The 27,406-nt window shown below is 40.1% G+C and overlaps 1 protein-coding gene across 26 annotated transcripts in view; it reads left to right on the top strand.

Moving 5' to 3' along the window:
• EZH2 (enhancer of zeste 2 polycomb repressive complex 2 subunit) overlaps positions 1-27,406 on the top strand; it is a 76,608-nt gene that overhangs the window by 10,247 nt on the left and 38,955 nt on the right. For 23 of the 26 annotated variants that reach the window (XM_074036225.1, XM_065542718.1, XM_065542719.1 and 20 more), the window contains exon 2: positions 27,262-27,385. In XM_074036225.1, coding sequence (XP_073892326.1) covers positions 27,262-27,385 — 124 coding nt within the window. Of the gene's footprint in view, positions 1-4,282; positions 4,395-27,261; positions 27,386-27,406 lie in introns of all 26 variants that reach the window. The other 3 variants (XM_074036222.1, XM_074036219.1, XM_065542712.1) reach the window with 1 other exon arrangement.

Below are 27,406 nucleotides of genomic sequence, written 5' to 3'. Positions count from 1 at the left end.
TTAGAATGTGGTATGTAGAAATGATGATTGCCAGACTTAGTCTGCCTACTTTGACAATCGAGTAAATTATTTTTATTTTTATTTTTATTTTTGAGATGGAGTCTTGCTCTGTCGCCCACGCTGGAGTGCGGTAGCGTGATCTTGGCTCACTGCAAGCTCTGCTTCCCAGGTTCACGCCGTTCTTCTGCCTCAGCCTCTCATACTTTTTTTTATTATAGAAAAGGAAAGCTTCTCAGAGTATATATACTTGGTTTCTGTACACTATTTTGTTTTTGTAAAGTACCAGTTCTTTTGCTCAACACCTAAATTGCCCCCACATTAAATTTTTAGTTTTTCTTCAATATACAAGTAATACATAACTTTTCCTTTTCCTGTTTAACAAAGAAAAAAATATATAAAGCAAGCTGTCGGACCTCCATTGGGTGTTGTTTACCACCACCGTAGGTGATTGTGGCATTGCCCACCTCAGCCTTCTCATGGCTGTGGATTCAAGTTAAGAAATTCCTGAAGGTAGCATTTTAGGTAGTTTGTAGAACAGCCCAAACTCTCTGAATTAGTATTATCTCTGATAGTTTTCTTTTTTTTTTCTTTGAGGCGGGGTTTTGCTCTGTCACCCAACCTGGATTGCAGTGGCACAATCTTGGCTCACTGCAACCTCCACCTGGGCTGAAACAATCCTCCCACCTCAGTCTCCCGAGTAGCTGGGACCACAGGCACATGCCACCATGCCCAGCTAATTTTTTGTATTTTTGTTAGAGGCAGAGTTTCTCACCGTGTTGCCCAAGTTGGTCTCAGACTCCTGAGCTCAAGCGATTCTCCCATCTTGGCCTCCCAAGGTGCTGGGATTACAGGCGTGAGCCGCTGTGCCTGGCTCTGGTAGTTTTCTTATACTTTTCTCCTGTTGATCTCTTTGTTTTCTTACTAGTCTACAGGAAATTTCACGTGGCGATTCTGTACCTGTCCTCTTTCTGGAATATCTTCCGTGTTTTAGCATCTCAAGATGCTGTTTAGCTTGTGGCTTGAAACCACCCCTCTCCCATCCCAACCAAATTAAGCATCTTCTTTCCTGCTTAGAAGTACCATAACATGTGTATTAATCTTTTATCTTTTTCTCTCTCCTTCTTCCCTTCATTTTAAGCTCCTTTTTATTATCTGTAGGGCAGAGCTTAGAAAAAGGTTTTTGTACATTGTAAGTACTAATAAAATATTTGTGAAGTTGATTTGGGACTGGAGACCTCTCTTCTGTAAGCAACTCAATAAATAATTATTTAAGTACCATCCTCACCCAGTGTACTATGTTAGCTGCTGTTATGATATTGATTACTATAAAATTTTAATGTATATCCTTGGTAGACTGTTGATCAAAGTCAGAAAGCTTGAGAAACTCTGAGGCAAAAAACAACAACAAAAAAAACAATGAAGAGCATGAAATTATTCTGCAAATTGATCTTATGATGATCTTTCTTTTTTTTTTTTTTTTGAGACAGAGTCTCGCTCTGTCACCCAGGCTGGAGTGGAGTGGCACAATCTCAGCTCGTTGCAGCCTCTATCTCCCAGGTTCCAGCAGTTCTCCTGCCTCAGCCTCCCAGGTAGCTGAGATTACAGGCACACGCCACTACGCCTGGCCGATTTTTGTATTTTTAGTAGAGATGGGGTTTCACCATGTTGACCAGTCTCGAACTCCTGACCTCAGGTGATCCGCCCGCCTTGGCCTTGCAAAGTGCTAGGATTACAGGCGTGAGCCACCATGCCTGGCCTCTTTTTTTCTTTTTCTTTTTTTTTGTACCCAGGGTTTCACTCTTGCCCAGGCTGGAGTGTAGTGGCGTGATCATAGCTCACTGCATCCTCAGTCTTCTGGGTTCAAGGGATCCTCCCATCTCAGCCTCCCAAGTAGCTAGGAATAATAGACATGAGACACGATGTCTGGCTGATTTTTTTATTTTTTATTTTTTATAGAGATGGGGTCTTATATGTTGCCCGGGGTGTCCTGCCACCTTGTCCTCCCAAAGCTGTGGGATTATAGGCTTGAATCAGATCCCAGTGATCTTTATCCCTCAGCTGCATTTATATGGGCTAAATTAATACATAGTATATCAAGATGTCTCCAGGAAGTTTAAAAAAAAAGGTATCAAAAAGACAATACGTCATGACTGCTTTATCTATTTTAGTGCCTTAGTTTTTGATACTAAAGACTAGACTGAAGAAGTGCTTTAAGCAAATCACAAAAATCTAAGAAAATAGACGGTCAATTGTTTTTAAACAGTGGAAGAATTTCAATCATAATTAAAGCAGCTTTTGTATTTTTTATGTCATAGCCTATAGTGAAATTTCATGTATTCTATTTGTAGATATATGAGTTCCTACCATATATTTGCACATAATAGAACTAATTACTATTTGTTGAGAACCTGCCCTGTGCCTAATATACATGTAGTTTCTAAATGAAAACATTTTACTTTTTTAAAAAGATTGTAAAAAGCACATATTAAATTTGTCATGTTTACCATTTAAACATGTAAAGTTCAGTAGTGTAAAATACATTCACATTGTTGCACAACAGATCTCCAGAACTTTTTCATCTTGCAGAACTGAAGTTCTGTACCCATTGAGCACTAATTCCCATTTCCCCCTTCCCCCAAATTCTTGGCAGCCACCTTTCTACTTTCTGTTTCTATGATTTTTGACTATTTTAGATACATGCATGGGATTAAACAGTATTTGACCCTTTGTGATTAGCTTATTTTGCTTAGCATAATGTCATTGAGGTTCATCCATGTTGTAGCATGTGACAGAATTTTTTTCTTTTCTTTAAAGGCTATATATTATTTCGTTGTATGTATAGACCACATTTTAAAATCCATTTTATCGTTGGTGGACATTTGGGTTGCTTGGTGATTTGATGATTCTCTCTTCATGGTTAGCCAAGAGTAATATGCAATAAATGTTGGTGTACAGATATCTCTTTGAGATCTTGCTTTGAATTCTTTTGGATATATGGTTGCCCATTGAACAACACAGGTTTGAACTGTGTGGATCCATCTATAAGTGGATTTTTTTCAACCAGCCATAGATAGAAAATATACTATTTGGCTGGGTGTGGTGGTTGATACCTGTAATCCCAGCACTTGGAAGGCCAGGGTGGGAGGATCATTTGAGGCCAGGAGTTTGAGACCAGCCTGGACAACATAGTGAGACCTCGTCGCTACAAAAAATACAAAAATTAGCTAGGTGTGGTGGCATGCGCCTGTAGTTTCAGCTACTCAGGAGGCTGAGGCAGGAGGATTGCTTGAGCCCGGGAGGTTGAGGCTGCAGTGAGCTGTTATTCATGCCATTGCACTCCAGCCAGGGGCAACAGAACAAGACCCTGCTCAAAAAAAAAAAAAGAAAAAAGAAAATACACTATTTGTAGGATGTGAAACTTGTGTATAGGGTGGGTGGGCTTTTTGTATATGCAGGTTCCATAGATCAGATTTTGGAGTTTGAGTATGAGTGAATTTGGATGTATACGGATGGTCCTGGAATCAGTCGTCGTCGTCGTCGTCGTCGTCTTCTTTTTTTTTTAATTATTCGTCTTCTATTTTTTGGAACCAGTCTTCTGCATATGCTGTGGGACAACCGTATATCCAGAATTGCGATTGCTGGATCATATGGTAGTTCTATTTTAATTTTTTGAGTAACCTCAGTATTGTTTTCCATAATGGCTGCACAATTTTTACAGTTCCACCCACAGTGCACAAAGGTTTTGATGTCTCTGCATTCTTGCCAACACTTGTTATTTTCTGTTTTTTTTGGTAGTGGCCAACATAATGGGTGTGAGGTGCCATCTCATTGTGGTTTTGATTTGCATTAACAATGTTGAGTATCCTTCATGTTTATTGGCCCCAAATATTTTACTTTTGAATTTATTGAAAATCATGCATTTTAATTATGTAAAACTTAATACCATGCATCATTTGTTAAATAGGAAAGTAGAATTTGTCCTTATGAATATTATAAAAGATTCTAATAGGGTGAACTTTTTTTTTTTCCTCTTTTGAGACAGGGTCTCGCTTTGTCACCCAGGCTGGAATGCAGTGGCTCAGTCTTGGCTTACTGCAGCCTCCACCTCCTGGGTTCAAGTGATTCTCCTGCCTCAGCCTCCCGAGTAACTGGTATTACAGGTATGCACCACCACACCTGGCTAATTTTTGCATTTTTAGTAGAGACAGGATTTCACCATGTTGGCCAGGCTGATAATAAGATGAACTTTATACTTTTTTTTTTTTTTTTTTTTTTGCGACAGAGTCCCACTCTGTCACCTAGGTGCAGTGGCACAATGATGGCTTGCTGCAGCCTTGACCTCCTGGGCTCAAGTGATCCTCCCACCTCAGCCTCTCAAGTATCTGGGATTACAGGTATGCACCACCACCCCCAGCTAATTTTTGTGTTTTTTGTAGAGATGGGATTTTGTCATGTTGCCCGGGCTGGTCTAGAACTCCTGGGCTCAAGTGACATCCCACCTTGGAGTCCCCCAAGTGCTGGGATTACAGGCATGAGCCACTGCATCTGGTCAGAATTTTATACTTTTTAAACAGTATGCTGATCTACCATTAGATAGGAAAAAACTACAATCCTTATTCATAAAATTCTGATCTAAAATGTGTTATATTAACATTATTTAATAATGCAAGCAAAATTGGCAAATTTATTTGTAAACCCCATATTGGGCTACTTTGAAAATTATTTATGGATCAGAAAAGGTTGGGAAATACTTTTCTAGAGTAATTGAGCAGGCCCTGTAGATGGCGGAAATGTTGCTTGAACTGGCATAGAGGAAGAAAGTGTTGAATTGCCCCACTTAATTCCTTAAGCAATTTTGCCTCTTTGGAGGATATTTGCCTGAAATAGAGAGCTCAAGTTATGCTATAAAGATTCTTTTTGAAAAATAGAGACAGGGTCTCACTTTGCCTAGGCTGGTCTCAGACTCCTGGGCTCAAGTGACCCTTTCACCTTGGCCTGCCAGAGTGCAGGGATTATAGGCATGAACCATTGGGCCAGACCAAGAAGATATTTTTGAAGGACTACATCCCACCAATAGCTTGATGGTGTACAAAGAGTGGTAGACTTTGGGTGAGGCTCTGCCATTACAATAGTTGTATTTCCTTGGCAAGTAGCTATTGTGGATCTCTTCTTCATAGTAAGATGAATGAGATGAACAAATAATGAACAACTTGTGTTTATTGAGTATCTACCATGTATGTGCCTGCAGAGAGGATGTCTTCATTTTGCAGATGAAGTAATTAGTAAATAACTTGCCTAGGTTCCCTCAGCTAGTGGGGCCTTAAAAAAATAGGCTTTTATGGCCAAGTGCATTGGCTCACGCCAGTAATCCCAGCACTTTGAGCGGCTGAGGTGGGAGGATTGCTTGAGCCCAGGAGTTCAAGACCAGCCTGGACAACAAAGTGAGGCCCCATGTCTACAAAAAACTAGCCGCATGTGGTGGCATGTGCCTGTAGTCCCAGCTACATGGGAGGGTGAGGTGAGAGGGTCACTTGAGCCTAGAAGGTAGAGGCTGCAGTGAGCCATGTTTGCACCACTGCATTCCAGCCTGTGTGACAGAGTGAGACTGTGTCTCCAAAAAAAAAAATAGGCTACTGCTGCCTGTAGGGTTCTTTTTAGTGCAAATGCTAGGATTCTAAGCACTTGGTTTCTGTTATCCAGGTGAAACTATTTCTCTGGAGAGTTTGATTACCATCACAGGTGGTGGTATGCTTCTCCTTAGCTGGCATTTAATCCAGTGGTTATATGCATCTCTCTGAAATTCTTTATCAAGTTAGTCAATTCATAAAACATCTAATGCTGATTATAAGCCTATTACCTTGTTTATGTCTCTGCGTTATGGGCATAATGGCACCTAAAAGCTTTTGCTATAATGGACTATGATGTATCTGAATAAATTACCTTTATAAACAATCAGATGTAAATTGGCGTTCAAATTTACCCAATTTTTCTTATAGAATGTACCCTTGTAGTTAAAGAAATAATTCTTTTTTACCATTTGTCTGGTATGATTTGTTATTCACAAATAGCATGTAACTGGCCAGCTGTACTATACACATTTTCTAGAAAAGAAAATTTCTTCAAATTTCTTATTGGGTGCCTTAGTCTTTTACCCATTCGGGCTATTCAAATAAAGAGTGAGATACTCTCTTATTCTCTAGAAAGAGACATTCTGTACTAATGGAAATACCAACTTTTAAATCTAGACACCAAAGAAAAAGTCGTGTTTTTCTACCCTCGAGTCTGTAGGGTCTTAATCTCCGCCACTCATCCTGGCCCTCTCATTTTCTTCTTTTCCCATATGGAAGTTCTGGGGTGATATAGTTTGGCTCTGTGGCCCCACCCAAATCACGTGTCAAATTGTAATCCCCAAAGTTGGAGGAGGGGTCTGGTGGGAAGTGATTGAATCACGGGGGCAGACTTTTCCCTTGCTGTTCTTGTGATAGTGAGTTCTCGTGAGATCTGGTTGTTAAAAAGTATGTAGCACCTCCCCGTTCGCTCTCTCTTCCTCCAGCACCAGACATGTATAATGTACTGGCTTCCCCTTTGCCTTCCACTGTGATAAGTTTCCTGAGGCCTCCCCAGCCATGCTTCCTGTACAGACTGCTGAACTGTAAACAAATTAAACCTCTTTTCTTTATAAATTAACCACCCTCAGCTCTTTAGAGCAATGTGAGAATGTACTAATACATAATTCATACCAGAGAAGTGGGGCATTGCAATAAAGATACCTGAAAATGTGGATGCAGCTTTTGGACTGGGTAATGGGCAGAGATTGGAACAGTTTGAAGGGCTCAGAATAAGACAGGAAGATAAGGGAATGTTTGGAACTTCCTAGAGACTTGTTGAATGGTTTTGACCAAAATGCTGATGGTGATATGGACAGAGATGGCCAGGCAGATGAAGTCTCAGATGAAGATGAGGAACTTATTGGGGAACCGGAGTAAAGGTCACTCTTGCTATGTGTTAGTATAGATACTGGCAGCATTGTGCTCCTGCTCTAGGGAGCTGTTGAACTTTAAAATTGAGATGTTTAGGGTATCTGGTGGAAGAAATTTCTGAAAGCAGCGATGTGTTCAAGATGTGGCCTGGCTGCTTCTTAAAAGCCTGTGCTCACTTGCCCTATAAGCAAATAAATGACCTGAAACTGGAACTTATATTTAAAAGGGAAGCAGAACATAAAAGTTTAGAAAATTTGCAGCCTGCCATGTGGTAGAAAAAAAATCATTTTCTGGGGAGAAATTCAAACTGGCTGCAGAAATTTACATAAGAGGATGATACATGGGGTAAAATTCTTTTTCCTCCCCTAAAAGTCTTGGTATTAATCTCAAATAGCAGGAAGGTAACTGTAGGAATTATATAATGAGTTTCCCTGTGCTTGGTCATTTCTTTGTATCATTTCCATAGGTCAGTAGAGACTCAGAAAACCAGTTTCTCTGGGCTTTTGATAAGTAATGTTATAGTAATCAGTAGATGGTTACTTTTGGTAAAACAAATTGTCTTCATCTGTTTTGTGCTGGTATAACAGAATGCCTGAGACTGGGTAATTTTTAAAATTATTTATTTATTGATTGATTTTTGAGATGGACTTTCGCTCTTTTTGCCCAGGCAGGACTGCAGTGGCATGATCTCAGCCCACTGCAACCTCCGCCTCCTGGGTTCAAGTGATTTTCCTGCGTCAGCCTCCCGAGTAGCTGGGATTACGGGTGCCCACCACCATGCCTAGCTAATTTTGTATTTTTAGTAGAGACAGGGTTTCACCATGTTGGCCAGGCTGGTCTTGAGCTCCTGCTCTCAGGTTATCTGCGTGCCTTGGCTTCCCAAAGTGCTGGGATTACAGGCGTGAGCCACCGCACCTGGCCAAGACTGGGTAATTTATAAAGAATAAAAGTTGGCCAGGTGCAGTGGCTCACGTCTGTAATCCCAGTACTTTGGGAGGCTGAGGCGGGTGGATCGCTTGAGGTTAGGAGTTCGAGACCAGCCTGACCAATATGGTGAAACCCCGTCTCTACCAAAAAATACAAAAATTATCCGGGTGTGTTGATGTGCACCTGTGGTCTCAGCTACTTTGGAGGCTGAGGTGGGAGAATCACTTGAACCCAGGAGGTGGAGCTTGCAGTGAGACAAAATCATGCCACTGCCCTCTAGCCCAGGCAACAGAGTGAGACCCTGTCTCACAAAAGGAAAAAAAGCAAAAAAAAAAAAAAAAAATTATATATATATATATTTCTCGCAGTTTTGGGGGCTGGGAAGTTTAAGATCAAGGTGCCTGCGTCTCATGAAGGCCTTCTTACTGTGTCCTCATATAGCGGAAGATGGAAGGGCAAGCTGGAAACAACTCCCTCAGTCAGACTCTGGTATAAGGGCATTCACAAGGAAGGAACATTCATGGTCTAATCACCTCTGAAAGGCCCTACCTCTTAATACTGTTACATTGACAACACCTGAGTTTTTGAGGGACACCTTCAGACCATAGCACAAATACTGACAAATCTCATCGGTTTTTAAGTAAATAGTACTTGAAGCGTTTGAAATTTTGTAGTACCCCAGCGTTGTGTTTATATCTGTGATAAATTTTAAGTATAGGAAAATCATGGAAAGACTTACTGCTCATAACTGCCCTACCTCGTTTACTTCTATCTTTCCCTAAACTACTACTGTTCTTAGCTAGATCATGAACTTTGGGGCCAACATGAGCCAGAGGAGTTTCTGAAGAGTCTGCTTCAGTGAGGGGTTCGGTTGGTAGCCACAGAATAAAGAAATGGCACTTTGCAGACATTGGTACTTCCTTGGAAGAACTGGCTGTGGCATCTTCAGAACTAAAAAACTGAAATTACTAGATAATGGTTACTTGGTTTAGGTTGCCTGGAAATTATGAGAGGTTTTGTAAATGCTTTGGGATTAGTAGTTTGAACCACCTAGTCCATTTTATGATTCTGTCTTCAGAATATAGAAGAAATTGCATCTTATTTGGGGATTAGGATGTAAAGTTAATGTACAAGGCAAAATAGCATGTAGGCAGTTACCCATGCAGAGTTTGTGGGAAGATGCCTTACCACAAACCAGTACGTTCTTTTTGGGTTCAAGACCAGTCCGTTTTTCCTCTAGAATGAGAACAGATCATTGCTCTTCTGTTGAGCACAGAGTTGTTGGTTTGTACTTAGGGGCAGCCCTATCAGAATCACTCCTGAGTGGCTAAATACCCTCAGTCTGAGAGACTTGGCCAGCAGGTTATGGGAACAGCAGATTCATGTCGCCTCTCTCTTGCTCACTTAGGCGTACGCTTACTGTCTGGAATGGTGGGTCGAACCCTTGTATTTACCTAAATTGAGCTTTCTCTGAAATTTTTGCTCAATGTATGTTACATTTGTGTAAGTAAATTAAATGTTGGTTTATGCATGGTGTAAGATTTAAAATAGACTTCTTAGCAAAAAGAACACCTGGTATCAGATTGACTTACCCTTTCATTTTGTTTGCTTGTATTCAGTGGAGTGTTGAAATAACAGGTATCTCATGTCTCATCTTTGAAATATAATGAATTTCATATCATAGCTTTAGTTTCTGGTACTTTTTTTTGGAGACAAGTCTCTGTCACCCAGGCTGGAGAGCAGTGGCGTGATCTCGGCTTACTGCATCCTCCGCCTCCCAGGTTCAAGCGATTCTCCTGCCTCAGACTCCCAAATAGCTGGGATTACAGGCCCCTGCCACCACGCCCGGCTAATTTTTGTATTTTTAGTAGAGACAGGGTTTCACCATGTTGGTCAGGCTGCTCTCCAATTCCTGACCTCAAGTGATTCGCCCGCCTTGGCCTCCCAAAGTGCTAGGATTATAGGCGTGAGCCACTTCGCCCTGGCCTCTGGTACGTACTTTTTTCGGTTTTCCGAATCCAACAGTGTGTTTCAGTAAACTGAGTACATACTCAATGAAATGAGAAGATTTAATTTATAAAATCGATTTAGTATAGTTTTCAAGAAAAACTTAAACTTTCTTTTGTTTTTTTTTTTTGAGACAGTCTCACTGTGATTGCCGAGGCTGGAGTATAGTGGCACGATCTTGGCTCACTGCAGCCTCAGCCTCCTGGGCTCAGGTGATTGATTCTCCCACCTCAGCCTCCAGAGTATCTGGGACTATAGGTGTATGCCATCACGCCTGGCTAATTGTTTTGTATTTTTAGTTGAGACAGGGTTTCACCAGCCCAGGCTGGTCTCAAACTCCTGGACTCAGGCAATCTGCCTGCCTTAGCCTCCCAAAGTGCTGGGATTACAGGTGTGAGCCATGGCCCCTAGCTGAAAACTTTAACCTTCAGATGTCAGTTCAGTTAGTGAGTCTGTTTTATCTGTTGTTCAAGCAAATTCTTTAAAACACCTAAAATAGTTCAGTTCTTCAATTGGTTGAAATTTATATGGCCGTTTCTTTTCTAAGCAGTGCTTTCAGATAAACACCAGAATACTGGTCTGTGGACTTCAGTTTGAAATCATTAGTTTACTCTCTTGCTGGAAGGAGGAAAGTGATCTTATTGTTGTGGAAAACATATTACTGCAGAGTCTACTCGCTTTTGCTCCAACAGTCAAGTTCATATTTTCTATCATTCAGCTAAGATGGCTAAATTAGTATAACTTTCCTTTGCCTCTTAACTTTTTAGCACTACAGAAACCAGGACTACAAATATGTTCTTTACTTTTTTCTGTTATCTTCCCCTATCATGAGACTTTTTGAACGCAAATGCTGTTCATTATGCTTTCTCATCTGTAGTTGCACGTACATGTAATCCACTGTAGTGAAGGCACTGAAACCTGTTGTATTTTCCATATTTCGATAGATCTCTCACAGGATTTCACACTTTCGGAATGCTCAGTAAATTATTATTGACTGCTTGATAGTACCTCTTTGTTCCTGCCTTTCCCCAAGTCCTTCAACAGAAGTTTCTTCTAGCACTTTGCAGGACAGTTGAGTGGAATATTTGGGACCCTCACAGTAATGAGCTTGTGTGTTTTTGTCATTCTCTCTCTTTTTTTTAAAAAAACAATAGAGTCGTTTAAGGAAGCAAAAAGGTCCTTGGATCAATATTTTTATTTTATCTTTTATGGTGATAGGGTGAGGTGTGAGTATTTAGGGAGTTGGTTGGTAGGATGGGGTTGTCTTAAGGTTGCAGGAGGGTCAGAAGGGTGACTGTAACTACTGATGATGTCTTACAGTGGTGAAGGAGAAGATAAGTGAAAACAGAAGCAATTTAAACAACTTTTAGTAGGTATTAGTCTCTTAATTTGGCACTGACATATGACAGATTTTAATTTAGATTCTGTAGTTTGACAGGTATAATAAAGTACCCTTCATTAAATATTTTTCACATATACTCTTGTTTGCCTTTTTCTAGTTGCAAGAGTGGTGATTTCTAGGTTTCATTATAAATTTTAGAAATATATGATTTAAATGTATTGACTGTTCTTAGGTTCTCTATGAGGCAAGAAAAGGCAGGGTATTATGACTTCTGATTCATATGATGTCTGGATATATTTAAGGGAGCTGTTCTCAAAGTGTGGCCCGGGATCTATGGCATCAAAACTATTTTTTCTTTTCTTTCTTTTCTTTTTGAGACAGGGTCTCGCTCTGTCACCCAGGCTGGACTGCAGTGGCGACATCTTGGCCCACTGCAACCTCTGCCTCCCAGGTTCAAGTGATTCTCGTGTCTCAACCTCCCGGAAACTATTTTCATAATAATACTGAGTTGTTACTTGCTTAAAAAAAAAAAAAACCTGTGTTGGACATTTGTACCCATGGTGCAAAAGCAATGAGTAAAAACTGTTGGCACCTTAGAACTTGCAGTTAAAAAAGCCAGTTTTGCTTAAGAATGTCTTTGATGAAGTACTAAAAATGATTAATTTCATTAAATCTTTTTTTTTTTTTTTTTTGAGATAGAGTCTCGCTCTGTTGCCCAGGCTGGAGTGCAGTGGCGCGATCTCCGCTCACTGCAAGCTCCGCCGCCTCCCCGGTTCACACCATTCACCTGCCTCAGCCTCCTGAGAAGCTGGGACTACAGGCGCCTGCCACCATGCCCGGCTAATTTTTTTTTGCATTTTTAGTAGAGACGGGGTTTCACCGTGTTTGCCAGGATGGTCTCGATCTCCTGACCTCATGATCCGCCCGCCTCGGCCTCCCAAAGTGCTGGGATTACAGGCGTGAGCCACTGTGCCCGGCCAGTTTCGTTGAATCTTGATCCTTGCACGCATGCACTTGTAACATTCTGTGCAACAAGATGGGAATGTGTGTAAAGTGCTTCTGCTGCATGTTGAGGTATGTTGGGTTTTGAGCAAAAGCACTTACGTGATTAAGTTGTGAGCTCCACTAGCCACTTTTTTCATGGAAATTTCATTTTTACTTAAAAGAGGGTCTGACAAACCATGATTATTCAGCCTTAGGTATTTGGCAGACATTTTTTTAAATCAATGAAGTGAGACTGTCACTTCACGGAAAACAACTGACCATATTTGTTGGCAGAGAGAACATTTGGGTTTTCAAGCAAAAATTAAAATTTTTGGAAAACTTTTGTCTGTTACTGTGAGTATGACAGCTTCCCAGTACTTAAAGACTTTCTGATGAGATTAATGGGTTTAACAAACATGATTTTTTGAAATATGCCAACTTCTGGAAAATCTGCATAACTCAGTGGACCAGTACTTTTTAGATGAGGGATGATGATTTATAACATCGTGCATGGGTTTAAAGATTCATTTAAAGTGAATAGACTAATGAATGTTAACGTGGTAGAGTAGGAAAGGTTCACTGATACAATTTCAGATTCCATGTTGCATCTAATCTTGTAAGAAATTACCACTGCTAACTGAAGTATGATGGTTATTTTGAGGAAAAGCACCCGTGAGATTGAATTGTGAACTGAACTAGCCACTTTTTAATAGAACTGTTTTGGTGTAGTATCAAAGCACGAGATCCACAATGACCTCAGAAGGCTATTCAAACTCTCCTTTTTCTAAGCTAAGTATGTTTAAGTTTGGATTTTCTTCATATACTTGAACCAGAACAACATGTTGGAACAGATTGAATGCAGAAACAGTTAGGATAATCTGTCTCCTATTAGACAGATATTAAAGAAATTGGCAAAAATGTAAAACACCACTTACTAATTAATTTTTTTTTTTTTTTTTTTAAATAAAACAAGACTATGTTGCTCAGGCTGGTCTGAAACTCCTGGGCTCAAGTGATCCTCCTGCCTCAGCCCCCCAAAGTGCTAGGATTACAGGCATGAGCAACCACGCTTGCCCTTACTCACTAATTTTTTTTTTTTTTTTAAGGAAAATAGTTTCTTTTTAAAAATGTGTTATTTATATTAATAGGTACAGTTGACCCTCCATATGTTCGGCTTCTGTGCATTCAACAACTGCAGATCAAAAATACTTGTGGGAAAATAGCCAATAAAATAGTAAAACAGGCCAGGCGCTGTGGCTCACGCCTGTAATCCCAGCACTTTGGGAGGACAACGTGGGTGGATCCCCTGAAGTCAGGAGTTCGAGACCAGCCTGGCCAACATGGTGAAACCCTGTCTCTACTAAAAATACAAAAATTAGCTGGGCGTGGTGGCATGCGCCTGTAATCCCAGCTACTCAGGAGGCTGAGACAGGAGAATCACTTGAACCCGGAGGAGGTTGCAGTGAACTGAGATTGCTCCACTGTACTCCAACTTGGGTGACAGAGTGAGACTCTGTCTTCAAAAAAAACCAAAAATACAAATAATACAGTATAACAACGATTTATGTAACATTTACATTGTATTAGATGATCATAAGTAATCTAGAGCCAGATGATTTAAAGTATAAGGGAGAATGTGCATAGGTTATATGCAAATACTATGCCATTTTATATAAGAGATGAGCATCTGTGGATTTTGGTATCCATGAAGTTGCTGGAACCAATGCCCCCCAGACCCCCATGGATACTGAGGGCTTGCTATTACAGTTTTTAATAAAAGTAAAAAATGGGCCAGGTGTGGTGGCTTACACCTGTAATCCCAGCACTTTGGGAGGCCAAGGCGGGCTGAAAGTTTGAGCCCAGGAATTCAAGTCCAGCCTGGGCAACATGGCAAAACCCTGTCTCTGCTGAAAATAGAAAAAAATATCCAGACATGGTAGTGTGCACCTGTGGTCCTAGCTACCTGGGAAGTTAAGGTGGGAGGATCACCTAAGCCCAGGAAGGTGAGGCTGCTGTGAGCCGTGATTGTGCCACTGCACTTCAGCCAGAGCCCAAGTGAGACCTTGTCTCAGAAAATAAATAAATAAATAAATAAATAAATAAATAAAAGTAATTAGTTTTTCATTTCTGTTAAGTGTTAATAGCTATAACACATGTAAACTAAACAGGTCATGAGACCAAAATGCTGAAGAATGGTGTTAATGGTGTTCTTCCTTTGAACTACTGTTTTTATTTTTCTATGCTAGCTAATTACTATGTGAATAATTAACCTCAATGAAGTTCTGTATTCTCTGTTGTAGCAGTGGCTCATTTAGGGTTCAATTATCTTTTGACCTGTCCTTCCTTCTGATATGATTGCATCTGGTTTTTTAATTTTAGACTTAATTTTTAATTCTAAAATTAAAAGTCTTTTTTCTGTGCCCGCTGCTGTCAACCCAGTCAGGGCCCTTATCATTTTATTCTTGAATTACTTCAGTACTCCATTTTTATTTCTCATGTGGTGATTTTCAAACTTGAGTGTTGTTTGAAATCCCAGGGTTAATTTGACTTTCATTTTATGAATATGATTTCGTATAAGTTCCTTTATGATAAAACCAAAGCAAATTTACAAATTAAATATAGACCATCAAATTAGCTACACATATTTAAGGAGGAGATTTTGTTAGAACCAAATAGTCAATGTTAGAGCTTATAGAATGACATAGCCTCAGGATCAGCTTTATAATAAATCAGTTTTTTAAATTTGGCTTGATAATAGTAACAGAGAATGGCTATTTGCATAAATATGTTTTATAAAATGGTGTTAACTTTTAGTCTTTGTTCAGGATAATGAGACCTACTAGTTAACCAGAACGGGGCCAGCAAGCAGCTCTTGAATGCCAGTTCTCATGCCTGGTCAAAATTCTCTAAAGCTGTGTTGATCACTGAGGTGTTGTGGATGAACTGAAATCTGCATAAGTGGATATTTAATTATTTCTGGAATCTTTACTAGAAAACATGTTCTTACCTAGTTTGCTCCTGGGTTTGCTGTTGGTGAACTGCCTTTGGTTGGTGGGATCTCTGTGTCCCATGGGCTTTGCCACACAGCAGGGACTCTGAGTGCTTCAGCTCACATTCCTTTGTGTGCCACCCTTGCCTTAACTCGCTTACCTGTATTGTTTTTTCTCCCATAGCACTCAACATCATTTTACATGTAAACATTTTACTTTGTTGTTGTTGTTCTTTTGAGACAGAGTCTTACTTTGTTGCCAAGGCTGGTATAGTAGCACATTCTTGGCTCACTGAAACCCCTGCCTCCTGGGCTCAAGTGTTTCTCATGCCTCAGCCTCCTGAGTAGCCGGGGCTACAGGTATGCACCACCGCTCCTGTCTAATTTTTGTATTTTTAGTAGAGACGGGGTTTCACCATGTTGGTCAGCCTGGTCTTGAACTCCTGGCCTCAGGTCATCCACTTGTCTCAGCTTCCCAAAGTGCTGGGATCACAGTCGTGAGCTACTGCACCTGGCACTTGGTTTTTGACTGTTTCTATCCGACTAGATTTTAAGCTGTATAAAGTCACAGATATTTTTTTCTGTTATGTTAATTGCTAAGTCTTCAGTTTCTATCGTAGTCCCTGGCTTGTATTAGATGCTCAATAAATATTTGTTGACTTAATGAATGCATATTAACCCTTCTCCTTTTCTTTATTCAACTGCAAACTCAAATGCTCTTTTCTGAGTTGTGTGCTTCCACTGTGGGTAAAGACCACAGTTTTTCTCTTCATTTTAAACACAGCTAAACTGGCCCTGAATTGTATAGAATCCTTTTGATTTGTTGTTTGATCAGTACAAGTTCAGTCAGTGGCACAGTTACTTCCCTTGATTCAGATTCTGTAGAAGCCTAAAAGTGCATTATCTCTTCCAATAGATGTGTCATACAGGCTGCTCTGGAGATCTTCTTTTTTTTCCTTTTAAATTGTTCACGTAATGTTTTCTGTTTTAAAACAGTGGAATTGCCAGCCTGGGCACTGTAGTGAGACACTTTCTCTACAAAAAGTAAATTGAAAAAAATTAGCTGGGAGTGGTGGAGTGTACCTGTAGTCCCCAGCTACTCAAGAGACTGAGGCAGAAAGATTGCCTGAGCCCAGGAATTTGAGGCTTCAGTGAGTTGGAATTGCATCACTGCACTCTAGCCTGGAAGACAGAGGAGACCTCGTCCCTTCCAAAAAAATTGAAAAAGTAGAATTATATTTGGGAGTTTTTTCCTCAAATTCATTTGAAGTTAAGATTTATAAAAGTATGGGAGGCCAAGCTGGGATTGTCATTTGGACCCAGATGTTCCAGGCTGTAGTGAGCTGTGGTTGGGCCACAGTTAATAAAAAGTACAAGTTTTCTTAATTACTGCCTTTTTTTTTTTTTTTTTTTTTTTGAGACGGAGTCTTGCTCTGTCGCCCAGGCTGGAGTGCAGTGGCACAATCTTAGCTTGCTGCAAGCTCTCCTCCCGGGTTCACACCATTCTCCTGCCTCAGCCTCCCAAGTAGCTGGGACTACAGGTGCCTGCCACCATGCCCAGCTAATTTTTTGTATTTTTAGTACAGGCGGGGTTTCACCACATTAGCAAGGATGGTCTCCATCTCCTGACCTCATGATCCGCCGGCCTTGGCCTCCCAAAGTGCTGGGATTATAGGCGTGAGCCACTGTGCCCGGCCACTACCTTTTTTTTTTTTTTTTTTTAAACTAATGTTTTTAAATAATTCTAATCATCTGTTCATATTTTTTGTTTTTCATATTTAACATTTTATGTAAAATTTTTAGATTTTAAAATTTGTTTCTGTTATCACTTCTAAAAGTGAATGTCATTTTAAAAAATGAATGCCTTTACATTGGGTTGTTGTGTAACCTAATTCACTTTAAAAAATAACTTTATTTTGGAATATTTATTTATTTATTTGAGACAGAGTCTCGCTCTGTCGCCCAGGCTGGAGTTCAGAGGTGTGATCTCGGCTCACTGCAGCCTCCGCCTCCTGGGTTCAAGCAATTCTCCTGCCTGAGCCTCCCAAGTAGCTGGGATTACAGGTGCCCGCCATCACACCCAGCTAATTTTTGTATTTTTAGTAGAGACTGGGTTTCACCATATTGGCCAGGCTGCTCTTGAACTCCTGACTTCCGTGATCCACCTGCTGCAAGACTCCCAAAGTGCTAGGATTACAAGCGTGAGCCACTGCGCCTGGCCTATTTTGGAATAATTTTGGATTTATATAGCCGTGGTATATTTGTTAAAACTAAGAAATCAGTATCAGTATGTTGTCATTAACTAAACTCAAGACTTTATTTGGATTTTTCCAGTTACTCCACTAATGTCCTTCTTTGGTTGGTTGGTTGGTTTCGGGATCCAATCCAAGATACCATAGTTCATTTAGTTATCATGTCTTCTAAGTTTTTCTGATCTGTGGTTGTTCTCAGCCTTTCCTTATTTTTCATGACCTCTTAATCGTTTTAAAGTGTGTTGGTCAGATGTTTTGTAAGAATGTCCTTTGATTTCGGCTTATCGGATGTTTTCTTATGATTAGACTGAGGTTATGGGTTGAGGTTTGGGGGAAGGATACCACAGAGGTGAAATCCCCATCTCATTTCATCACATCAGGGAGTACGTAATAACAGCAGTACTTATCATTGCTCATGTTAATGGCTATGGATTTTTTCACAGAAACATTTCCCTTTCCAGACTCTTCTTTGGAAGTGAATCACTGAATCTAGCACACGCTCAGGGGGAAGGAAATTGAATTCTGCCTCCCAGAATGGGGACATACACTCGTGTCAGTTGAAATTCTTGTCAGGAAGAGTTGTTCCTTCTCCTCCATTTGTTTATTTAATCACTTATTTATATCATAGACTTATGAATAATTATTTTGTTCTGTTTTAATACTGTTATGACTTATTCTGCTGCTCAAATTATTCCAGCTTTGGCCACTGGAGTTTCTTCTGTTTGCTTCCTGTCTTGGACCTATCCCTGTCCTTTCATCTTTTGAGCATTTCCCTTCTACTGGCTTGCCTTGTAGTTTCCCTGTCCCAACCCTAGAATCAGCTGTTTCTCCAGACCCTGCTTCCTTGTATTTATTGGAGGGTGGTATTTAGAAACAAAAGTCTTGGGTGCTGGGTATGCTTATTGCTCCTGGGGTATCACTGCTTCCAGGCCCTCTGTTGGACAGACCCTGGAAATGCATGTATTTCAGCTAACCTACATGTGCATACATACCTGGGTTTCTTTATCTATCTGCATATATTTTGAAATAAACGTGAGTTCATATTGATATATCTGACTTAATTCATTACCACCCTTTGCTTATTTGTAACTTCTTTCTGTGACATTGAGAAACTTGGCTCACATTATCTACACTTTATTTACTTATTTGTTTAACCCTAGTGTACATGTAGAGTACTTTCAGAATTACAGACTGTACCCTTATGAGAAACAAATTTACCAGCTAGAGTACTGTGTAGATTGTCCAGAGTTCTGTAGGTTAGCTTCCCCCGACCTCCTGCTCCTTCCATGAGACTATCTCATAAAATTATAATACTGTTAGACTTGCTGTATAGTTTGCATTCTATCCTGAGATCCCCTGACATCCTGTTTTGTTTTTATTTGCATACAGTTTATCATTTTAAAAGTCTTTATATTGAGTTAAATTTTTAATATAAATGTTACAAATTCCTGATATCATTCATCGACCATTTATGTAGCTGATAGCCACTACTTTTTTTCCTTTTTTCTTTTTTTTTTGAGATGGAGTCTTGCTCTGTCACCTAGGCTGGAGTGCAGTGGCGCGATCTCAGCTCACTGCAACCTCCGCCTCCTAGGTTCAAGCGATTCTCCTGCCTCAGCCTCCTGAGTAGCTGGGACTACAGGCACGCACCACCATGCCTGGCTAATTTTTGTATTTTTAGTAGAGATGGGGTTTTACCATGTTGGGCAGGCTGGTCTTGAACTCCTGACCTCATGATCCACCTGCCTCAGCCTCCCAAAGTGCTGGGATTACAGGCGTGAACCACAGTGCCCGGCTGATAGCCACTACTTTTTTAATGCTGATACAGTGCTTACCATCTGCCAGGCACCGTCTATGCACCGTAAATACATTTACTTCTCATAGTGACTCTGAGGTAAGTACTCTTGAATTAGCCTTTTTTCATGAGGAGAGTGAGGCACAAAGCTGTTCAGTAACTTGGTCACAACTGCTAAGTGGGAGAAGTAAAACTCTTGCTTTTTGTTTAATACTGTGTATAGGACTTAGAATTAATAGGACTAAATGTTCTCTTGTTAGTTTAGTTTATTATTTGAATTTGATTTGAAATGGAGAGTGCTGCTACCCCAGTTCTTTGCCCCGTGTCTGTAACAAGCATTATTAATCATGACAGCACGCTTTTTGCTGAGCTAGGACATCGCCTGGCCTAAGGCCAAGAATCCTTATGGACACAACCCTCAAAGTGGTTGTACGAGATGAACTCTCCTTGCCATCTCTGGTCTTTTCTGTTTTGAATCCTGATTCTCGTGCCCGGTGCATGGCACTGTGTACCTGCTTCTCCTGAATTCCTCTTTCATGGTCTTCCTTTTCACAGGGACAGGTTTTCTGTATTCCCCCTCAGGCATAGGATCTGCTTCTAAGTGATTAGTTTTTGTCACTTACCAATAGTTTAACATCTATATGTCTGAGTTCTCTTTATATTGTTTTTCTTATCCTTACCTACAAAATCTCATTTACCATTAATTTAAATTTCAGTATATTGAAACAATGGATTGTAACTTTAAAAATAAATGAAATTGCCAAATGAGACTAACAGCTGCCTTCAAAGCATTTATACAAATACGCACTATTGAAGACTGGAGAGTTATCAAAATTGGCATTTTTTTGGCAGTCTTGCTGTGAAGCAAACATTTTTAAAAGGGAGGGACATTAAGAATATTGTAATCATATTACTTACATCTTGTTGGGTTTGGATTTGACCTTACTTAGCCTGGTATTCAATTAAGAGTCAAAGTTGCCGCTATTAATTTAGTTGAGCAGGATATATAGTATATGTAGTTTATTTTTTTCTTTAGACAAATAGAAACAGAAACATTTATTTGGCCAGACCAAATAGGTGATTATTCCCTTGATTTAGCAAATGCTTTAGGTAGAATTTTTAAAGAAGCATTAAGGGCTCTGACAATACCTATGGGACTTTTTTCAAAGTATTCAGTTATTGGCAGCTGGGTAAGGAGGAACGGGGATGTCTGATTTAGGTAAAGACCTCTCACAAGTGGAGTAGGGGCGTATCTGGTAGAGAACAGTGCTGATTCCTTGGACTTGTGTGACCTGGCCACCTGAGAGGTAGGTAGGAAGGTGTGTCTTGGCCATGTCCTAGGGCCTCTGTAAACCTGAGAGGATGGAGGAAGCTCTGCTTTTTCTGATGATGCTGTTGGTGATAATAAAGTAGGCTATGAGAGCCCATCTTCCATTAATTCAGACGTTCCTGTACAGTTGGCCCTCTGTAAATGGGATTCTGCATTTTAAGATTCAGCCAACTGTGGGTAAAAATATTTGAAAAGAAACAAAAGTGTCTGTACTGAACATGTACATACTCTTTTCTTGCCATTATTCCCTAAACATAATAGTTTAACAACTATTTACATAGTATTTACATTGTATTAGGTATTTAGTAATCTAGAGACAGTTTTAAAGCAGGGATCCCCAATCCCCAGGCTGTGGACTGGTACCGTCTGTGGCCTGTTAGGAACTGGGCTGTACAGCTGGAGGTGAGCTCCGCCTCCTGTCAGATTGTTGGCAGCATTAGATTCTCATAGGCACTTGAACCCTATTGTGAGCTGTACATGTGAGGAATCTAGATTGTGCACTCCTTAAGATAATCTTTTTTTTTTTTTGGAGACGGAGTCTCATCTCACTCTGTTGCCTAGACTGGAGTGCAGTGGCATGATCCTGGCTCACCTCAACGTCCGCCTCCTGGGTTCAAGTGATTTTCCTGCCTCAGCCTCCCAAGTAGCTGGGATTACAGGTGCCTGCCTCCACACCCAGCTAATTTTTGTATTTTTAGTAGAGACAGCGTTTCACCGTGTTGGCCAGACTGGTCTCGAACTCCTGACCTCAAGTGATCCGCCCACCTTAGCCTCCCAAAGTGCTGGGATTACAGGCATGAGCCACCACGCCTAGCCATCCTTATGAGAATCTAACTAATGCCTGATGATCTGAGGTGGAACGGTTTCATCCTGAAACTATCTACCCTCTCCCCACTTTGTGGAAAAACTGTCTTCCACAAAACCAGTCCCTGGTGCCAAAAAAATTGGAGACTGCTGGTTTAAAGTATATGGGAGAATGTGTATAGGTTATGTAATAGTATACTGTTTTATATCAGGGACTTGAGCCTTTGTGGATTTTGGTATCTGTTGCGGATCCTGGAATTAATCCTCCGTGGATATGGAGGAACAACTGTATATATGGTCTCAGTAATAAATATGTATCAGATACCCTCTGTATTAAGAAAAAAAAAAGGTGGGGGGAATTTCTTGCCTCATATAACTGAATAGTTCTGAAATTGGTTTAGGAAGGCCTGCCTGACTTAGGGCTTAGGTGATGAGACTACAGTTCTTTCTTGGCTTTGACTTTTGTTTTTTGTTGTTGTTGACTCTGTTCTTTGTAGGCTCTTCTCATGGTTGCAAGATGGCTTCCAACAAGTCCTTGGGCAAACATTTTCCCAGGTTTAGATCTAAGGGGAGAAGAAAGAGAGCATTCTTGTCCTAGCATTGCAGGAAACTTGAGATTTTCACTGCACTGATTGTGGCCATGTATCTAACCCTGTACTGGGCAATATGTCTAGGGAGATGTACCTTGGTTAGGCTAAGGTCACAAGCAGCTTGAGTCAGCTTCCTCCAGTGTACTTGGTAGTTCTCAGAGAAGAGTTGGTGTGAAGTTCCCAAGAGAAGGGTGAATTGACCCTGGGTGGCAAAAACAACATAGCATCTACTCTAGTGGGATTAAGTGAAATGGTAAGGCATGGTGTTTAGGGTGTTTCTGAGTTTGGTTTGATTCATAAAATAGATTGTGAACACTGTAATTGCCCTTAATTTTATTTAAATCTATGTAAATGTAAATCTGTGAGATGTCACTACGTTCTACTAAAGCTTTGATGGGCTCCTGCCATGTTCTGGTTTGGCTTTTGTATTAAAGAGCCGTTGTTGTTTTGGTTTCACTGTATACAGGTAGACTCTTGTTTTAATGAGTAAAGGTATAATCTGTTTTGAACAGGAAAAGCTGCTTTTGTATTCTGGATAAAGTTCATACTAGTGGGATTTCACCTATGAAACTAAACAGATCTTTGAAAAATTTAAAAACCATGTGTATTTACACTGTGTCCATTCAGTAGAAGTCATTTAAATAAAGGCTTCTGCCAATATATGAATATTTAGAGCTGTATTTTATTATTTTACTTTTTTTGAGACAGAGTCTCGCTCTGTCACCTAGCCTGGAGTGCAGTGGTGTGAAGACAGCTCACTGCAGTCTCCACCTCACAGACTCAAGAAATCCTCCCACCTCAGCTTCCTGAGTAGTTGGGACCACCGGTGTGTGCCACTACACCTGACTGACTTGCTTGCTTGCTTATTTATTGATTTGAGATGGGAGGCTCACTATGTTGCCTAGGCTAGTCTTGAACTCCTGAGCTCAAACAATCCTCCAACCTCGGCTCTCAGAATACTGGGTTTACAGGCTTGAGCGACTGTACCTGGCCTTGAATCTGTATTTTAATACTATGCTTACTTGGCTGTGGTGTTGTGAAAAGACCACTGAAAATGGAGTCAGAGACCTGATTTGAGCCTGTCGTTTGTTGTGGGGGAAGGAAGTCAGGGGAGCTAACAACTAAAGGCTCACTATATGCCAGGCACAGAACTAAGTGTGTTTGCATGTATATTTGGTTTTTGTTGCCAGACTTTGAGATAGGTTTTATGGATAAGGTCTTTAAGGCAGTATCAGCTTCCTTTTTAAAAAGAAATTCTGGAAACTAAGTTTTAGGCTCAAGATCTCTGACTGGTAGGGTCAACTGAACCACAGGGTCTTAACTGTCCCTGTGATTTATCTCCTTTTGAGGGGTTTCTTGATAATAGGGTGCACTTTACCTCATTTTTTGGCTCAAGCATGGATAGGCCACCCTTGCTTTTCATACCCGTAGCTACACTGTACAAATGATATGCTGATAAGATACAAGCTGCTCGTTGTTAGTGTGGGTTAATAGACCTGTTTGTTTGCTTGTTTTTAAGTCTATAGCCGCCCCACCCCCAATCTACAATTTCACCTTCTGAGGTTTTAGTTACTCAGTCAAACCACAGTCTGAAAATGTTATATTTTGAGAGAGAGAAGACTATAGCTACCTAACTTTTGTTACAACATATTGTTATAGTTGTTCATTTTACCATGAGTTATTGCTGTCAGTCTCTTACTGTGCCTTAGTTATAAATTAAACTTCATGGGTGTGTATGTATAGGAAAAAACATGGTATATGTAGAGTTTAGTACTATCTGCAGCTTTAGGCATCTGCTATGGGGTTGGGGGGGTGGTCTTGGGAGGTAAGTGGGGACTACTGTACAATTATCAGGCACACACAGGCTCTGGGATTTTACAAATGAGTAAAAGTGGTTCTTGCTATTGAAGCACTTACAGTGGGAGTAGAGTGAAAAACATGAAAATATGATTTTAGTATATTGTAAATGCTATGATGGTGGGAGTTTGTTTTGTGTAAAACATCCTTTTAATTGGTACCTTAAATTTTAATTTTTTTTCAGAGATCTACCTATTTAGTCCTACACTTTCAAAGAACTATCTGGACACTGTAGATTTGTCATGATATACTTTATTCGGTATGTTATTAATGCTAGAAACAGCATGGGAAGTCTTCCAGAATATTAGACAAGGACAGTTCTAGTACTAAAACAAAATGCTAACTAATGTCTTCACCAAGACATAAAATATACACCTTAAAAAATAAGTTATATACTGGGCGCAGTGGCTCACGCCTGTACTCCCAGCTCTTTGGGAGGCTGAGGCGGGCGGATCATGAGGTCAGGAGATGGAGACCATCCTGGCCAACACGGTGAAACCCCTCTCTACTGAGAATACAAAAAATTAGCCGGGCATGGTGGCAGGCACTGGTAGTCCCACCTACTTGGGAGGCCGAGACAGGAGAATGGCATGAACCTGGGAGGCAGAGCTTGCAGTGAGCGGAGATTGCACCACTGCACTTCAACCTGGTCTCAAAAAAAAAAAAAAAAAAAAAAAGTAATAACACCCACATTATACATCAGTGAAAACTAAACATGTTTACTACCCTAGGCCTTATTGCACAGGGGTGATACCTCCAAGGAGAAATTTGTCTAGGCAATAGATGGACTAGAGGTGATTAGCTTATGAGCGAATGAGGCTACAGATCATTCCTTTTTATCTGATTCCTTTTTCTTTCTAGTTTCTAGGCCTTTGAAGTGCTAAGTGGTCTTAAGTAATTTGCAGAGAATTAGTTAAGTTCACATGTTAACTAGCAGATAGGAAGAAAACTATTTTTATGAAATTATTTTAAAAAAATAATGCTCCAGTTTCTTCCCATCTTTGATGTCCTTTGGTCCCACCTTACTGCCTTCCTAACACCATTTTCTGCTTTACCTCAAAGCTGGGGTCATCTTGAGTTTAGTCTTCTCAATCTGAGTGACTCTCAGCTTTACTCCACTTTAGCACCTCGCAGGCAAGGCCACACTTGGAAACTTTTCACTTGGAATAGTTCTATCTTGGTGGTTTCATCATCCTTCTTTATGTCAAGCATACTCACGTTCCTGCCCATTCTTATCTCTTCATTCCCTTCAGGTCCTCAGTCCTTTTAATTTGTGACTTTTACTCTCCAGGTCCATCCTTGTTAAATGTCTGCCAGCCAGACTTTAGTTGCCCCCTGTCCGGCTTTCTCTTGCTTAGACCTAAGATTCCTTTAGGTTCTTTCTTTGCCTTTTGAAATCCAGCTCAACTTTTAAGATTGAGTTCACTTGTTACCTTTCCTGCCATCCTTCTGCAGTTCCTAATATTCTTTTCTTTCCCCCAAAGTGCTTTTGTGTGAACAGTCAGCCTTCCACATCTGTGAGTTCCAAATCCATGGATCCTGAATTCATGGATTCAACCAACTGCAGATAAAAAATATTCAGAAAAAAATAAAGCATGGTTGCATCTGTACTGAACATGTCTGTACTGTTTTCCTTGTCATTCTTTTCTAAACAATACAGTATAACAACTATTTACATAGCATTTACATTGTATTAGGGATTATAAGTAATCTAGAGGTGATTTAAAGTATATTGGAGTCTCTCATATCCCAGGAAGCCAAGTAAAAAAAAAAAAGTATATGAGAGGCTATGCATAGGTGATATGCAAATATTACACCACTTTATATCAGGGACTTTTGAGCATCTGTGGATTTTGGTTTCCGAGGGGTGTCCTGGAACCAATTTCCCAGGGATACTAAAGTACGTCTGTCTATTTCATACTATATTTTCCCCTCTATCTTAGGTAGAATATCAGCTCCATTGGGGCGAGGACTTAATAATATTTGTATATTCATTTTATTCAAGTTTGTATAAACTGCTTGGGTCATAATTATTTATTACATGCTTGAGAAAATGAATTTCTTTGCCCCTTTGTTACAGCTCTGAGTAAACAGCCATCTGCTTTCTCTGTCACCTGTTGGTGATTGAGTATTTCTGTAGAAAGTTACCCACTGACCTCAGGACTCTTACTCTAAATCTTCTTCTTAGGCAGTTTTCTCTGTGCATGAGGTTTCTATGTAAACAAATAGATGAAGCCTGCCCTACTCATTTATTTGTTCAAGCCAGAAAGTCACCTTCTTCTTCACTTTCCATATTTAAATCATCATTTGGTGGAAGTTCTGGTCTAACCAACTCTTGAATTCATGTACTTTTCCCTGTCATCGCCAGTGCGGTGTAGAAGCCTCTGTCACCCCTTGTCGGGATGCTGTGCTGCAACATCTAACCTGGTTGCAGTTATTCTTTTACTCCCTCACCCCACACCCTTTTACTTAAGACACTAAAAGTGGCTTCCATTGTTCTTAAGATAAAGCACAAATTGTTAGTGTGGCCTGTAAAGTGTTGCACAGCCTGACAGAGAATGTCCTGCTAATAATTTGAAGGTACAGTATGATTTTAATACTTTAGGAGAAAATGTTCTAGAAAAAGATGCTTGTTTAGACTTAAGGTGAGGACTCTGAAGTATGAATTAGACATCGGGTGAACTATAAGCTGTCCCCGCATTTGAACATAATTGGTTCTTAGAGCCTGCAACTAAAGATAAGGCAGAATAATTTACTTTGCATTTCCTGCATTCCTCTTTTTGCTTGATAGCAGAAACCCCTCGTGTTAATAAAGGTGGCACAAGAGGCAAAAATACAGACTTTATCACAGTGTTTAAGGAGAGTTGCATGGTTCAGTGTGTGGGGAGAGAGTACCTTTGTACATTTGTTATATGGTGAACTATATGGTTTCTACTTTTAGTACTGTTTGTAAATTTTACTTTTTCTTGGATTTACCTTTTTCAGTTATATTCCATTATGCCTTGCTCCTGTAACAGCTAATTTAATGATGAAAAACTTAGGATATGTCTTTATATTTTCTTCCCTCCACAAATGTGGATCTGATAGAGTTAAAAACTAGGTTGTGATATAATATACCTAATTCCTGTAATGGGATCATGTTCCTATAATATGGCTACAATTTAGTGTAGAATTTTTGTAAATACAAGTGTATTTTAAAAGTTGTATTAAATAAAAACTTAAACTTTCAATGAAATGTTTTAAGGATTTAACCATGCAGCACAAATGAGCACCTTTCTGCAAATACCAACAGTGTAATATGTGTCATTTCTTCACTGATTGTTAGTTTGCTGCAGATTAAAACACAGGTGATCATATTCAGGCTGGTTAGATTAGTGATTTTAATATGAAACCATTGCTTTTAGAATAATCATGGGCCAGACTGGGAAGAAATCTGAGAAGGGACCAGTTTGTTGGCGGAAGCGTGTAAAATCAGAGTACATGCGACTGAGACAGCTCAAGAGGTTCAGACGAGCTGATGAAGTAAAGGTATAATTTTATCTTTTGTGA

Source organism: Macaca fascicularis, chromosome 3, assembly GCF_037993035.2.
Source record: "Macaca fascicularis isolate 582-1 chromosome 3, T2T-MFA8v1.1".
Classification (NCBI taxonomy): Eukaryota; Metazoa; Chordata; class Mammalia; order Primates; family Cercopithecidae; genus Macaca; species Macaca fascicularis.
The sequence above is the reverse complement of the archived record's forward strand: the minus strand, read 5'-3'. Positions and strand labels throughout refer to the sequence as shown.